Here is a 17,221-nt window from a genome sequence, read left to right as displayed (position 1 = left end):
CCTAAATATATATATATATATATATATATATATATATATATATATATATATATATATATATTTAGGTTTATCAAAATTGTTTCGGTTTAAATTTTACTGTACATTTGGGATTCATTTTATAGCCAAGCAAATGGATATTTTAATTTATTCTACTGTCTGGTTCACAGATACTTGTTCCACGTACAGGTTTAATTATAATTCAGTTCTCATATTTAAACTGAGAAACGTAGAATGATGTCGAATGAGAAAGTATCCCTCTCTTAATTTATTAGCTAATTATGTTTGGACATTGCCATATTATTTACTAAAGAGAACTGAAAAATCGCGTTGGAAAAATAAATATCAAATTTGCGGAGACAACAAGTTTCCATGATTTTTTAAAAGCAAATTATCTCGAGGGTTTTCATAACAGGAAAATTATTGCGCAACTCGTAAATGCTACGTCCAAATAAAAAGCCTCAAATTCTTTCTACGCGACAGAGGTATACGCCATGAAACGAAACAAACAAAGCAGTAAAAAGCAGAGAAGTTGGACATACCATCGACGCAGCATCGCTCCATAAACTAGTCTAATTGGCTGCCGCTTTTAATTGACTTACGGTCGAACTAAAGAAATAGTGGATTCAGTTTCGCGGCCATTTTTCAGCGACTCCTCGTTTGGAAGTGTTCCAAGCACTTCCCCTTCATTCTCTTCCCCACGAAACTGCGTTGCGTTCTTACTGGAATGCATTATAGATTTTTCTTCCGTACAATTTTCTCCTTTTTCTGGGTGTATTCCAAACTGTTGCCAGAGATAATCGCCCTCTATTCCCGAGCATATTTCAGTATCCTCCTGGGCGGAACTTACACGTTTCTCGAGCCTGTCAGCAGCCATTTTCGTATGACCTTTGTCGTCAAACAAAGTTGCTACGCGATTTTCCTCCTCCTTTTTCTCTGCGGAGTCGCTTACGAGAAGTAGTACAGATATCTTCGAAGCACACGCTTCCGCAGCGATCGTTCCTTCGTTCGAGGATCCGAAGTTCGATTTCGCTTCAGACTTATTACTTTCCTGGAGAATCGCAGCAGAAAAGTTCTCCAACGCTGAACTACTCAATCCCGTTTCTGGCCAGTCCTCGATTTCCATTTTTGAATTCGTCGAATGTACCCCTGACTTTTCGTCAGAATTACTCCTTTCAATTTCTAAATGCGCCACGAATTTATTCTGAGGGATATTTTCATCGTTGGAGGACGTAACAACCCTGTTTTCGCCGTCCCACGCGTTCTTTGCATATTCTCTGCTAGGTTCGTCCCAGCTTCTTCCCAATCCAAGTTGGTTGGATCTAAATTTTCCATCGAAATGTTCAGGTTGATAGAGATTTCTTGATGGCGGCATCGTGAGATTTTCTTTGATGGTCACATTGTTTAGTTGTTTCTGATCTGCGAGGAAGGACAGTATTTCGATAAATTATCAGACGTATCGCTAGGTTTTATTCATTCTTCGCATTCATATTCATTTCACTTCGTTCATATAGTGGGTGTAGAAAGTATTCGTACACCGATCAATTTCCAAAAAAACTGTAAAATTGTAATTTATTAACTTATTTTTTATAAACAATGACATTCTACATATTCTCAGAAATGTCTGAAATAGATAGATTACAAAAAAGAAATAGCTATTTATGTAAGTTACGAAATTAACTGCATCTAGATATTCAAATTGGCCCCGACTTAATATTCTCAGAGGTCAGATCTGTACTTTAACCCATAAAATGTATTTTCATAAGACTAATGTTACTTACACGTAAAAATATTATTTTTGTAAAAGAGACTTTAAATTCCTGGTAAGGCAAATAAGAATCAGTCACTATAATATACGTAATATATTATCATGATCAACAGTAAAATAACTTTTTCTGAACATATTGATCACTGAATCTAAATTTGACCTAGGGACAATCTCTCCAGCATTGATTTGTATACAGTTATAAAATCTTAAAATTCCATTCCAAAAATGTGTCCCTATGTCGTGAATTTGATTGCATTCATTTGGAACGACGTTACTGTATATTGTATAATTTGTAAATAGAACCTTTGAGCCAAAGTTTAACCCAAATAATAAATAAAATATTAAAAATGAAAAAACAAAAAGAATTAGAAACGAAAATGAGATAGATAACCCCCAATAGAACCGATACAATCAATTAAGTTCAATTATGTGACAGCCACGCCTGCGAATGAGTTTACTGGGTAAAATCGGTGTAATTACAGTCGTTCTCTACAGCAGTCCTCGCCAAAAATTGATTTCCTCCAGGGTGGTGATCCATGGGGAGTTTCCCCGAGTCAGGACGATCCCCCAACGTCGCCACAGATCCTGTCTTCGTCCCTTCCTGCGGTGAGGATCGGCAGGAAACGTTCAACGAGCTCGGAGACGCGTTCCACGCCAGAAGAAAAGTGAAACAGTAGTAGATAAGAAGGAAAATCAAACTTCCCCGGTCTGGGAATTCCGACGTTTGCATAGTTTCAGGATCATGAGGGAGGCAGGATGATTCTTACGAGAATTTTTCCATGTTTACTCGAGGAAGTTTCAGCGACACATTCGCTGCACTATTTATTTTTTCTTTTCCAATGAAACACTGGTTTCACATTTTTGTTCCGACCCGATCGGGCGATATAGGTTATCGGAAAATCGTAAATTCGAGGAACGAGACGTCGATTCGCGGATGTTTCGGTCGGGTATTTATTTACTTTTATCCATTAGTTTGATAGAAAAGAGTTTCTGCGGAGTGAAGTAAACACAGAGGAAAATGAAGCAAAAATATAAAGAGAAATATGTTTGGGTGTGTAGATGAATTTATGCGTTAGGAGGATATTTGTTATTAACATTGATAGACGATTACACACACATTGACAGGTAGTTAAATACATCCAAAATTGAATTTCACAGAACACTTAGAAGTTTACAGTTTTAGAAAACTAATTTTGAAAGACATACCTATTATCTAGCGTGGCACTAATAGAGGTGGAATAGAGGTATGAGATGTTACTTAATAAAATAGCTGTACCTATAAACTTTTTGTAAAATAAAAGCAATGATTCTAGAAAAATCGCGAATTCTCCCTAAACCACTAAGGCATGCCAAATTTGTCCAATGATCAACATATAAAAACCAACCATGCTGAAATACAATTTGAAGGACCTGTATAAGAACCTTGATACTCGCCACAAATAACCTGGAACGAGTACGAAGGAATGCTGTTTATTTAAAATTACCTTCGTCTATAAATACTTGTGTATCATCGTCAAGTACCCCGACTCGTTTATTAAAAAATCATGCGTAGCCAATTGAACTTTAGCTTGAATTATTCCCTCCGCCTTCGATCATTTACATAAAGGCGCTTTCTACGCTGGAAACGCGCAGAAGAGGGAGAGAGAGAGATAGAGAGGAATGATTGGGGACGATGTAAAAATCAAATAAACGGTGCATGTAATTTTAAACAGTCGACCAACGGTCCAGCTGCAATTAAATCCTTGGTACGGTGCCACACTGTCTTTTCGACGAATATGAGAATAAATATTCAAACGCATGCAAATCAAATCCATCGCGCCGGAACGGACAACCCGTGACCTGACGGTTGGGAGAGAAGGTTTATTCGAAGGGAACAGATTTCGTTAGTGAAATGTGTGTGAAAGGGAAGAAAGGGAAGAAGAAACGAAAAAGGAAAACTTTAGAACTGTAAAAGTATGTACGCGTTGTCGATCGAATCTATTGAAATTCTTGTAGGAGAAATTAGTTTAAATGTTTCGAATGTTCGAACAAGTTGATTTCAAAGTTGGTACGTGGAACTTACAATTAGTAAATAAATGCAAACGGTAGATGTGAATCTGAAAATGCAAAATCAGCTACAAAACAGAGTAGAAGATACTCGTCGAATTTCCAAAGACTATGTATAATGAATTTTCATGATTTTTCAATAAACAATACGTAAGACTTAAAGTACAAATTTTAGTTTTCTTTTGTTCGATAAATGTTAGTACGAGAAACTTTACCGTAACAATTAGTGAATAGATATACATGGAATAGTAATAGAATAGTAAATCTACATTTGTAAAATCAGCTATAAAACAGGGTGGAATAATACTTATCAAACTCACAAAGACTACGATGAATTTTTATTATTTTTTAATTGGAAATACATAAGACTCGAAATATCAAACTTCAACTTCTTTTTGTTCGATCAATGTAGACTTAGAAATACAATCAGGATTCACCGAGAAACTATTTTACACTAGACAACAAACAAATGCAAATTATATTTCCAAGGCTACTTATTGTTAGCAGACCCAACCTTAGACGCTGGCAGGAATGCACATGAAGTAGTAAGTGGGTGGATCGAGATCTTGCGGGATAGCTGCTGCCACAGTATGACATCAGGGACTCCTGAATAATAAGATACAACACTGTAACAATCAAATTCTTATGTAACCATTTGTTGACTACTTTTAGTCTGAATATTAATTCATTCATAGGCGTACAAATAATTAGGAAATAATTTATTCACTCATTAAGGAATTATTCATAATTCATTCGTTAGGAATTAATTCATTCATAGGCGTAGAAATAACAAGGAAATCATTTCTTCCTTGAAGGCTATAATGAAATTCAAGCAACAAATGGTTCAAATTAATGTCACGAAGGTTTCAGCCTGAATCAGGAAATGAAGATACTTATCTCGCTCCTAAAAGTTCAACTATCACCCGAATGTTTTTCTAGTCGACTTCGTAATGCTCAACACCTGATGCCAATCACCCTTTCGCACTGTCTCAGTACGAATTTTGGTTTTCCATACTTCTCGAAACTGTTGATGCAACCCAACAATATCCTGAAATAAAAACGAAAAATTCACGCATCTAGAGAGACTATCGCAGAGTGATTGGCATCGAGATACACAGCGTTACAATTCCGCCCATAAAAATGTAAACAGCTCTAGATCCAACTCCCGACACATCAAGCATTCAAGTCGAGCACAATGGAGACGCGATTCACGCTATTTATTTCTCAATGACGACCGTTTGCAATGAAATAGTGGCCACGAGTGCTGCTTTTGTATCACCGGTGCTCGAAGTGATATCGAGTATCGCATCCTTTAATCCCCGCGCATCAGGTTATACGTGACGTTGACGATTCGAGGACGCTCTTCAACGTCAAACGCATGCCCTCGCAGGCAGGACTCTCTAATGAAGTGTCCTGCCGCGTCGAGGATCTCCGTTGCATATCGTTTGCCTGTTACCAGGAAACGCAGTTACACTCGCCGTATTTCTAGCCCGCAAGCACGTCGAATGCTTTTAACTAGGTTGGACGGTTCCTCGTAACTCAACCGCGCCTCGAGGTTTGCTCATCTCCGAGCGCGGCCGTAAGTCACACCCTTTAATGTGACGTTCATCCGCGCGATCCCCCATAAATAAGTCTCGTTCCCGACGATCTCGTGCACGCCGTGATCTCGAAGAGTCCGTAACGCGTCGATAAATCTGGCTGGGATCTACAATAATGATGCCTCGAATTAGGATCGCTGGGTAAACAGCGTGTCGAACCTTTTTCCATTCCACGACGCTGCCACGTGAAGCACTTGGGAAGAGTTACGTTGAGCTACGGTTGATCAAATTATTAGAGGCATTAGGGGGAGTGGGTTTTCTTGTTTGGAGCAAGCAGTACCAGTTTTGCCTCTGATTCGAATTTTTTCGGGGCTAAATATAGAATATTTATTAGTGGGGTCCCTCGTAAGAAATATAACTTTTAACATAGAATTTTTGGCGTACAATTTTTTAATGGCAATATTGCACATGTCAGAGATACTGGAATGAAGGTTTTCTTATTGTAAAGAAGCAGTGTCAGTATTGAGTAAAATGTACGCCTATCATTGAAATTTTTGATGGCATATAAAATAGGTATTTAATAGTAGTGTATCGAATGAAAAATATAATATTGATTTGATTTTTGACAATGCAATTGCTGAATGTATTGCACGTCTTAGACACTGAGAAACGAAGGTTTTCTTGTTACAAGGAAGAAATTTTGGCATCGCATACAATATATGTCTCTAATTAAAATTAGAAAGTTGGCAGCACTATATATAAAATTATTACTCAATAGGATGCTACATGAAAAATTCTATTTTTGGCATTTAATGTTTTAGCGTGAAATTTCCTCGTAATGTTTTTGAGGCATTTTTTACTTAAATATAACTTTAGTATTTTTGTCTTATAAAAGTAACATTTTTTTGTTGAGACACCCTAATAATCTTGTAACAAGCTTAGATAATTTTCGTTATTTAGTAAGTCTCATAAAATCTCTACATTATACAGTCAGTCCCATAAATATTCATACCCTCCATGATTTGATGTTTAACGTGAAATAAATATTTCATTCTTAATATATACATGTGTAAAGTTTATTCATGTACATATTTTTAATGAAACATTTACTTAGGAACAATCAATCAGGACAAATTCGAAGATTTGAATAAAGTATCAAGATGTAAGTGTAGGTCTTATGTAGTATGTAAAAGTATGTCTTATTTTCTAAATGATATAATATGTATACAATTAGTGATATTTTATACAGTCAGTACATAAGTATTTCTACCTCCTATGTATACTGAAGAAATTAGTCTAGGTTCAATATTCCCAAATAAATTTTTCATTATAAATGTATACATGCGTACAGTTTGTTCATCTACACATTTAGAATGAAATATCCATTAAAAACATCAAACCTATCATTTAATTTGGACAAATGTCTTCAATAGGCATAAAGGGTACGAATGCTTATGAGACTGACTGTATATAATATATTACATCTAGTACAAAATGAAATAGAGACTGCTGCTTCTTTGACACCCACTTTAAATAATTTGTTATCATAAGACCGATGACGACAGTATTTTCGAAGTACAGTTCCTTTGTACTTTAAACGACTGCCTTTGGGGCTTAATTTCCCAACATCCTTCTACTTCAATATCGTTACGGCCTACACAACTTCTAAGCTCTTACCCTATATCTTATGCTTACAAACTTCCCCGTTGTGACTCTTCGTCAAGGGAAAGCATAATTGTTTCGAACTAACCGACAAACGTTGTTGCGGATAAAACGTAACTAAGCGATGATAACCGCCGGGTCGGTACACGCAAAAAGCGAATAAATCACTTGCTGGGAACAGTAAAAACTCGCGGCTAGCTGGAACAAGGAAACAAATAGGCGGCCATGTGTTAGAAGTTCGAGACAAAATGAAATTGGTAAACCTGAGGAATCGAAGCACCATAAAACATCTGCATCGTATAAATCAGTTCACGGTGATTTCTTACCGTGAAAAAAGAAGTGGAATGGCCACAATTGAACATACGGACTGAAATGTTACAACTGAAAGACTACGATTTAAATATACGCACTGAAAGCATTCGCAAAATTACACAAAATTTAATGACTTGATGCATTTTGTGTTGACTCAACTCTAGTATGCAAGACATAAAAAAGAATATATTTTATCTCGAGGATTACAGCAATTCATTATATGCAATGTGGTGCCTAAGTTGTATTTCTAATTTAAGATTTGAATGGTCTTGGTGGCTGAGCAAATATACTGTTTAATCTTTGAAATAGTATAGAGTCGAAAATGTTGCGAATGTCGAACATGAAAGCAGCTCGTTGTCAGTTGTGGCATGAAGATATTCTTCGACAGTTGGAATACAGAAGCTAATACAAATAGAAAATAGAATGAAAAAGAGGAAGCCTGCAAGCAGAAAATCTAGCAACACATCCTCTCATCAGACAGTTGGTTGATACAGATAACCGGTCAATTGTGCAGCAAGATAACGACTCAAAGGGTTCATATGCATTCCCCTGCAAGAGGAAACGGATGAGATCCTAAGAAATACTTCATCAGTACTGACACTTGACTCGAACCCAAACTGAGCATTTTAGAAAAAAAATGCATCATCGAGTACACTGCCTAACATCGAAAGGACACCTTTGGCAATTTCTACAAGCAGTATGGAACAGAGATAAAATTAGAGAAATTAAGAATAATTAAAACTGTCATTGGATCGCTAAATAGGTCAGCTTAAAAAAATAGTTTAATAATTTAAAAAAATAATTATACAAAATGTAGACTACATCACTCCTTATTTAGACGAATAAAGCTTCCTAGATCATCTCGAAGACGCTCGTTTTTCCTCGAAAAGATCCCGCGACTCCCCCGTTTCACCCAGTGATTCGAAACTTTCGGTAGCATTTAAATCACGAGGATCATCTCGAGAACTGCTTGGCGAGCAAAGAACACCGCTACCAGCCAGACAACCACGGAGAGAAATGTTTCCCATGCGACGGCATTCCCTCGGAATCGTTCCCCGAAAACTTCCACGAAACGAAGGAACGTGAGACTCGAGAGCTCCGGAGGAGCAGCACAGCCGGCGTATTACCCGATGCGAGCGGTTGAGCCTCTTAGGAGCACTTAGCGAGGCGTATGAAAAATTTCATGCATACAAATGCACGAGTAAAATCGACCAGCGCTAGATACACGCTTCGGCGCGGAATTAAAACAGGAGGGCGAAGCGTTAAGCGGGATAAAGGAGCTCGCGCGCGCGAAAAAAGGGGTAGACGTAGCGCGAGGCTACGGAATTCCATTAAACCGAAACAGTATTGGCCTGATTACGAGAGCAAACATCATTTCTGTCTTCCAGGCGGCGCCGAGACAGACGCGGTTCAGGCGATTCTGGCCAGATACCTTCAGAGGCGTCTTCAGGGCTCGCAGCTGTCGACGCCGCCGCCGCCAGCGGTCCTCTTCAGTAGCAATAACCAAGCGAGAGCGAGGCAGGCTGCACAGAGGACGTCCAGCAGCAATGCCCTGCCCAGGAACGTCAGCGAGAAAGAGAGGAGGGAACGTGCCGAGGATTACGAAGATTACGAGGACGACCTCGAGGGCTTCGAGGACAGCGAGAGGAGCAGAACCAAATTCGATCTGTTCGCTGGTAAATGCGCGGTTCACCTTCAAAGCGGTCGTATTTTTAAGCTCTATCTGCTGGTTTTTGGGCTACTGGCCTTCTTGGGAACTGCGTCACGCGGTCGCGAATGTGTTGAGACCACGAATTACTTAAAACCCATTACCAGTTACTAACACGATTAACTCTCCTCCTTGTTCTTCTTTTAACTGACATAGAAAGCACGCGAAAAGCACAGGGAAAATTTAATTCGGCCACAGAAGGTCGACTGGTATTTAAGATAACACTGAGAAGCACGGGTCGTTGGGATTGAATAATCTCGAAAAGGGGTGAGAAAGAAACAATAGCGCGGTATTTAGGACCGCACGACCGTAGCTAAGAGTTAAGCCAACATGTAGATAATTCACCGCAATCAGCCGGTGAAGTACAGTTCCCGAGTAACCTACAAGGTTTAACGTAATCCAGCATATTATGCCGTATGTTTCTCTTCTCGCCTTTTCTCGTGGAAACTGTGATCGTGGATGTCACCCGTGAACCCTCGGTTAACCCTCCGCGAACCAAACTTCGTCCCCAACGTGTGCGCAATTACTTGTCCTCGAGTATCGCGGTTAATCCTGACGTCTTGTTACTTAACGTCTTCAGGTTCTGTTTGCATTGCCATGTACATGTACTTTAAAATTATTTTTTAATTAATGACATGCAGGTTTCGATATTTTAGTAGAGTAAGATATTGTTTTCAGATATTCTCATAACCCGGAACGTCGAATAAACCATATTCAAGAGATTGAGTTAAATTGATCGAATGGTTAGAAAAACTCAAACGCACACAAACTATCTTATTAAACAAAAATAAAAATGAAAATTTGATTTTTTACTTATAACGATATTATATTTATATTATATTATATTATATTATATATATTTCAGTTATATACAAAACAATCATACGTATTCTTTAAACAAAACTTTAGTTTATGGTCTAAAAAGTCTCAATTCACATTGCTAGATGTGTCACACTAAAAATAACTCAATAAAATTCACGAATACCTACTGATTTCTTTATCCAATCACGTTCATCGAACTCCAAATAAATTGTAATTGTAAAAAGACACATTTTTTTTACATCAAAAAATTAATTCAAGCCCGAGCGAGTTCCGCAGCCGTGCCGGTTGGGCGTAAAACGCGAAATAGACGAATGACCGAGCTGACTCGTGTAACAGTGGCGAACAGATAATCAAATAAAACTTGGAACAATCGAACCAATCGAAGATAACGTGCGGATATCGCGACATTTATGTCGGGATACTCGTTCGAGACCATACTCGTTACGAACGCCGAATAACGCGGGTCGTTGCCGAGCTGACGACCGCTCTCGTCGAAACGACTATAGAATTATTGTGGTCGTTCAGCTACGCAGTCGGAAATATCACAGACACGGTTCGAAGCGAACGACCCAAATTTCACTATGAGATTGCGAGAACAGGATTGAAATTGTTCGGTGTTTCCAATTCCAAAAACATTTTTGTTGATGCGTGTTGTTGGCTGCTTTAAAATTTGCTGTCTAAGGGATGTACAGTGTAACATAATTAATGATCTGATCTTTTTCTTTTACTCTGTCTGTATTGTAATGTTCTGCTCCAAGAAGATGGCCTGTTTTACAATTGTAAGCTGAAGGGTTGTTTCACCTGACTGATCTTAAAAATATTATATATTATATGGTCTGAGAGTATATGATGAGATAAAATTGTTCTCTTATCCTCTCCTGGTTATAGTTTTAAAACAGTGACCCATTTTTGAGTGCTATCGGAGATCATCTTCTTGGAGAAGATAATATTTTTACAATTTCCAAGGGAAAAAATTGAAGCAGGGATAATTAGTATCGTAGAAAATGGAAAGTTGACAGATCGCTCAACCTAAGAAATATAAGAAAATTTGAGGGTAGCCTTTATCCCCAAATTTATTGTAAAGATTCTATTTTGAAACGAGCAAATAGTGTAATACTCTACAAAATCCGTCACTCATCTAAAATTGCAAGGACCCATTCTGTTTCGCTATAAGCTTCAAACAGCTTCTTCAGAATTACCAAGCTAAAACGGTCCTCCTGCCAAGAATTTAAAAAGAATAACACACTTTTTAACGTCGCCAGAGGTGATCTCTTCGAGCCCGAACTCGTCATCCCCTAGCAGGACGAAATTACCTACCTAGCGAGGTGTAACGCGATAACAAGGGTGTAGAGAAGCGTGCATTGACGTCCCGATGATGCCAACGCGTTTCGGGCCTCTGTTTCGTGAGCTGAAGCGTTTCTCGGCCATGTTGAATCGTTCGACGTCGAAAGCACGGGGCGCCGTATTGGCTGCATGCTTCACATCCTGCATGTCGTTCCGCCGCTGAGAACGCGTTCGCCCGTCACAAATGCTGCTTTCGGCCCCGCTCGTTCACGGCTTCCTGTGCATTTCTCCGTCGAACAAGACGGATTTACGTCGTACCGCTTCATCCGCGCTCGCTGACTCGCGGGGATCTCCGATTGCGCCATATAATCGAGCCATCCGCCTCGCTTCCGTCTTTGGTGAGGTGAATGGGAACCGAAGAACGCCAGGTCAACGATCGCGGATACTGGCTTTGACTGACAGACAAATGGTACTTGGATGTGCGCGTCTCATTCGATAATCGCGCTGTTCCAGGTAAATCTCGAAGACGTTGGCTTTTAAAGGTGGACTTAGTAGGTTGAATTGGGTTTAACTTGTTAACTGCGGAATTTACAGTGAGTGTAGAATGTATTCGTGCACCGATCAATTTCCCCCAAAAATTTGGGGGAAATTGTAGTTTCTTAACTTCTTTTTTTTATAATCAATGATATTTTACATATTCTCGGAAACCTCTAAGATAGATATAATCCAAACAACATTACTAGTTAATATAATTTGTGAAAGTAACAAAAAATGTGAAAAGTGGGTAAAAATATAGAAGCAATAAGTATTTGTACGATTCTTATGACGAACCATTTACAGTAGAGTTTGTAACGTAAACACATAAATTTATTGCTCCGTACGAATTAGAAAACATCAAATTTCCAGTAAAGTACTTTTAAAAAAGGTTCTAATAGAGGAATGGAAAAAGATCCCACTTCGAATAACTAATAATTTACTTAATTTAATGCTTAGAAAAGTTACTATAATTATAAAATCAAAAGGAAATCCCACGAAGGAAGTATTATATACTTGTAAATTAATGTAAATTTCTTTTTTTTTAATGAAGTTTTAAAAATTAAACAGTTGTGCGAATACTTATTGCTTAAATATTTCTATCGATTAAGGGGGTATTATCGTCCAGAAGTTTGTTTTTTCAGTAATTTTTAGGAATTAATTTTGCGAAAACTATCAAACCTACAGTACCAGGGTTTTTGATGCATAATACAACAGGTTTCAACTAACAACACAAATTTTTATGAAATACTTCATTGAAATCTATACAAATTATGCGCTGTTATGCAGGTTGTGGCGTGAGACGCCCGTTCAATCGGGCGCACAGGCTGTGGCGGTTCTAGTCGTCTGAGACAGAAAAACACATTTTTTTTTTCAATCTATATGAATGTGATCTATATCGTCTGTACTAGAAGTAGGTGAGTACTAAATTTTTTATCGGAATCGCAGCTGTTTGAAAATTAAGTAAGGGCTAAAATATTCAAGCTATAGGTATGATTCTAGTTCAGACCATAGGTGATGGTGCCTTCGAAATGTGTGTAAAACCAGAAGTCAGTCGGTCCATAGTTTTTGAGAAAAACGTGCGGCCGACTTGAAAAATGTCGTTTCGAGAAAAATGCATTTAAAGTTTGCTATACATTTAGCACTAATACTGGTGAATAATCTTTAAGCCTCTGTAACTATGAGAGCTCTACATATTTCAAATTAATATTTTAGAGGCACTTTCTCAAAACCCCAAATGATAAGAAAATGCAAAAAAAAATCGAATTTTTGAAGTTTCTAGACGATAATACCCCCTTAATTGTTTTTTTCTTGTTAATTTCGCAACTTACATAAATAGCTATTTTTTTTTGTAATCCATCTATTCTAGAGATTTCCGAGAATATATAGAATGTCATTGTTTATAAAAAATAAGTTAATAAATTATAATTTTACTTAGTTTTTTTGGAAATTGATCGGTCTACGAATACATTCTACACCCACTGTAGTTGTAAAAGATTTCCACAGAGTGCGGACTTAAAATCAAGCAATGACGAGTATACACGAAGAACGAAGAGTAAATGATTCCGTTATAAATTTTATGAAAAACGAGGAAGGATTACATTTTAATTTAACATAAATATTAACAATTCGTTTCTGCATACGTTATTCTTACTAAAAGTTTGAAAATTTTCAAAAAATAATAAAATACATAAAGAAGAGAAATTGAAGAAACAAAATAATAATTTAAAAAATTTCAATTTATTTAAATGTGATATTTTTCGGTACCACACAAAGTATCACTTCGCAGGTCGTACACCAATATCTTGACTCCTTATCGTTTCCATTCTTTTTCAATAGTTTTTCCGTAAATCAACGCTCGCCGTCCAAGGCGTGTATTACGAATGTATTGATTCAACTTTGATTCAAATCTGCCAAGTTGAATAAAAATTCTAAAAGTGTTACGAAATTTTATTTCACTCTATTTTAATCTAATTTTGTTATCTTTGTTTTTTGGGGTTGGGCGAGTTAACAACTATACTAAGGATATGTCTGAAATACTGATCTGGTTATTAGTCTCTTCAATAATAAAGTTAAGTTCAAAATGAAGGCAATACTCCCGATTACTCAAGTTTAAATTGAGGAATGTTAGCAAGTCTAAAATTCAAAAATAATAACTAAATCATTACCAAGAACACAATGATCAGCAAAACTTTTTCATTCGATTCATATTTGTGGATGGAAAACAATTGTCAAGAGGGATTGTTTCGCCCCATGTGTTATCTAAAATAGCCCAATGGCGTCATCCGTAAATCACAAGCTTTCGATTCAATATATTTAACAGCAACAAGCATTTGCCTTCGGAAAACGGGCGATTGCATCGACGAACATCCGATGGAAAATTAAACGTGATCCGATCGTTGTAATGGATCGACAGGAATTTAGGGGGATGGGAAGGGAAGGAGGAGGGCGGGGGGAGAGCGAGAGAAAAAAGCAGGGATCAAGAGACACGGATTGATATGTACGCGCGCGTGATCTGCACCCTATCATTTTTGTTGTTGTTTTTTTTTTTTTCATTAACGGATCCATAGTGCTTTTCCAGTATCAGTCATTCCCTCCTCGCCCCCACCTCTTTGTCTGTGCTCGACGATTTAAACTCCGTGAATTCGATATTCCAACCAGACCCTGTCGTGGTTTTAATTGAGCGCAAGGGATTTCGATATTCGTCCGATGCAATATGCAATCGAGCGACCTATCCAATCAAATCCTCGTGTACCGTAGATTGCGCCCGGATGCAATGACAGCAGCACCCCCTTCTACTCCCTCCTGCACGACTTGTTGATAAGTTTTATTTGTTGCTCGACGTCGCCCCCCGCTCCTTCTTCGTCCCCTGTCTTCTCCCGCTGGTACCATTCGATGTTCATCCAATTAAATGTTCGCGGACCGTTCCCTCGTAAACTATTACCCCGTGATTTTTCTTCCAACTTTATTGCCCCCCCCCCCCCCGTCTCCTGGTAAATTGTTTAATCTCGTCCCGTTTGTTGATATACGTATATTGAAAGCAAATAGATGTTCGATACCGAAACACCCGAGAGGATTCGTTGGCGCATACATTACGCGTGTTTAGTCTGTGGGGAAAAATCACTATCGATTCGCAGGCAAAAAATATTGATGGACGTTTGGAATTCGCGTTTTGAGTTATGGTACAGTGCTGCTCGCGAATTAGGGGCGACGTTTAGATCTCGTTGAAATGGAAGATTATTGTGTGGATGTAGAAGCATTTGTTTTGGGAGATATTTTAGATAAATGTGGTATTTAATATAAAATCATGGATCTGGTGTCTGAATTAATAAATTGACGTAGGTGAAAAATGATCAGTCCAAGAAGAAATGTTATTAATGATATTTTAAGAAATATGTTGAATTTTAACCAACGAATTATTTCTATATTTTTCTTGGTGGATTTCTTAATATTTGTATACGTATATGTGGAGATGAACTAAAGAATATTCGAATTAATAATAGAATTGCTTGCAAGATCTACAAAGTGTATCATTTGGAAATATTAGAAAGAAAATATACCATTGCTTGATTTATTTCATACTATGTAAAGAATTCCATAGTTTCCTCCCTTTTAACCAATAATAATCAATCTATGTAAAGCACAATTCACTCACATGGTGTTCTATATCAACCCTTAAAATTACAAAAATAATATAATATACTACGAATACTATAAAATATTTTACAGCACTTTAGATTATTTTAAAAACCCCACGTATCGATCTCAGGTCTGAAGCCCATGACAAACCCCAAAAGTAGCTTTTTATTGTGCTTCGATTGTCTGTTCACGACCTTACTGTCGCGAAATTTCAATATCACCGATCGATGGCATCGCAGCGATTCCTTGGGTCGAGGTAACCAAAGACTCATCATTTTTCCGTTTGAACCGTGCCCGTGCGCAAATATTTCGCTCCCCTGGCTCGACCAAAGAAAGTGTGTCAAATGTGTTTGCAGTATTTCGTTCTCCATCGCTCGAAAGTTTTCTTTGGCCCGCGGCTGGTTGGAAATTAACAGATATGCGGCTGTGTTTGCAGAGATTCGAGCAGGGAAAAGTTGCGAAGAAAAGTGCGGACCCGGCATGAACTCTCAAAGGTCGTTTAACCTGCACGTCTGCTACGTAATTGGAAGATGGTTTGTTTCTTCCGGGGTACTGCAGTTTATCTGTCTCGTGTTATGAGGAGCGAGAGCAAACTCTAGATTCCCTCGCACGTACTGCTGACTATAGTGTCTATAGACTATTCATTTCAGAAAAGAAGTATAGAAAAACTAGCTGGTTATCGTTGCTCGCTCGATTAATATTTATTTCTATTCATGTTTATTTTGTGTACGACCCTTTACGGGCCACACAAGGAACTTCCCGATTTCCGATTACAGCGCCATCTAACGCGAATAAAAAAAATGTTTGAAACTAGTGTTTTGAAAAGGTCTCATAGCCAGCTTTCACAGTGCATGATAAAAAATGGGGTGTTCCATTAAAAAAATCATGTTGACCTTCACGTGACTTTGGCCGGTCCTTTGAAGGTCAAACGGACACGATCGTTGAATAGAATTTTTGAAACCCTAAAACATTTCTCTAAACCATTTTCCTCACAAATGTTCCATTTTGGAAATATTTGACTGTTTCCATACTTTTGGAGCACCCTGTATGTACATATACATGTATTATATACGCATAAATATAATAATCATAATATATGTATATATATATATATATATATATATTATCTATTTCCGTTTAGTTATTCGCTCATAAATTTATATTCTCTCATCTAGATTACGTTATTGAGTTAAGTTTTCTTAAAAAAACTAAAAAACTACTGGATCGAATTAGAAAAAAATCTAATCAGCTCTAAGTTAGATTGATACACATCAATTGCATCATCGATCATTTTGATCTCGCTATTAGTTTTTTTAGGAAACGTTAACGAAAAATTTGTTTACATACGTACATACGTGCGCGCACGCACACGCGCGCGCGCGAACAATTTGTTAACATTAGGTATAAATTACTTCAATGACCTTGAAAGATGGAGATCTGCTAAAAAATCGATTTTTCATTTTAGTAGCAAATACAATAACTTCCCTATAAATCGGGAAGTTAAAAATACAAGATTGAACAACAAATATTTGAACGTGCTCGTTAACCCTTTCAGATCTGAATTATTTTTTTCTCGTCCTAATGTAATTTAATTTTTAGAGTGAACATTGACTAAAATTAGTATGGATAGAATAAAAAAAGATCCTTATAGTGTAATTTTCTAGGAAAGCTGGTCTTTCTTCGTGTGAACAAATAAGGACATTCGCCCTCCACGATAATGTCGGTAACGTATGAGTAATGTATTGGTGTCCTCGATTGAGAACGCCAGGTCTGAAAGGGTTAAATTCAATTCACGAATAAGTATATCGCTTAAAAATGAATGTTCTCCAACTAGATTGATGTTGACAGTTTATCATGTACCATGTTTCATTCGAGTCATTATCAGACATTTTAATGAAGCCACGAGCACGT

The 17,221-nt window shown here is 37.6% G+C and overlaps 1 protein-coding gene across 1 annotated transcript in view; it reads left to right on the top strand.

Moving 5' to 3' along the window:
* Positions 1-17,221, top strand: part of LOC128884964 (low affinity immunoglobulin epsilon Fc receptor-like) — a 189,877-nt gene that overhangs the window by 98,596 nt on the left and 74,060 nt on the right. The window contains exon 4 of the mRNA XM_054138690.1: positions 8,712-8,999. Coding sequence (XP_053994665.1) covers positions 8,712-8,999 — 288 coding nt within the window. The remainder of the gene's footprint in view (positions 1-8,711; positions 9,000-17,221) is intronic.

The sequence above is a fragment of the Hylaeus volcanicus genome, chromosome 2 (assembly GCF_026283585.1).
Source record: "Hylaeus volcanicus isolate JK05 chromosome 2, UHH_iyHylVolc1.0_haploid, whole genome shotgun sequence".
In the NCBI taxonomy this organism is placed as follows: domain Eukaryota; kingdom Metazoa; phylum Arthropoda; class Insecta; order Hymenoptera; family Colletidae; genus Hylaeus; species Hylaeus volcanicus.
The sequence above is the reverse complement of the archived record's forward strand: the minus strand, read 5'-3'. Positions and strand labels throughout refer to the sequence as shown.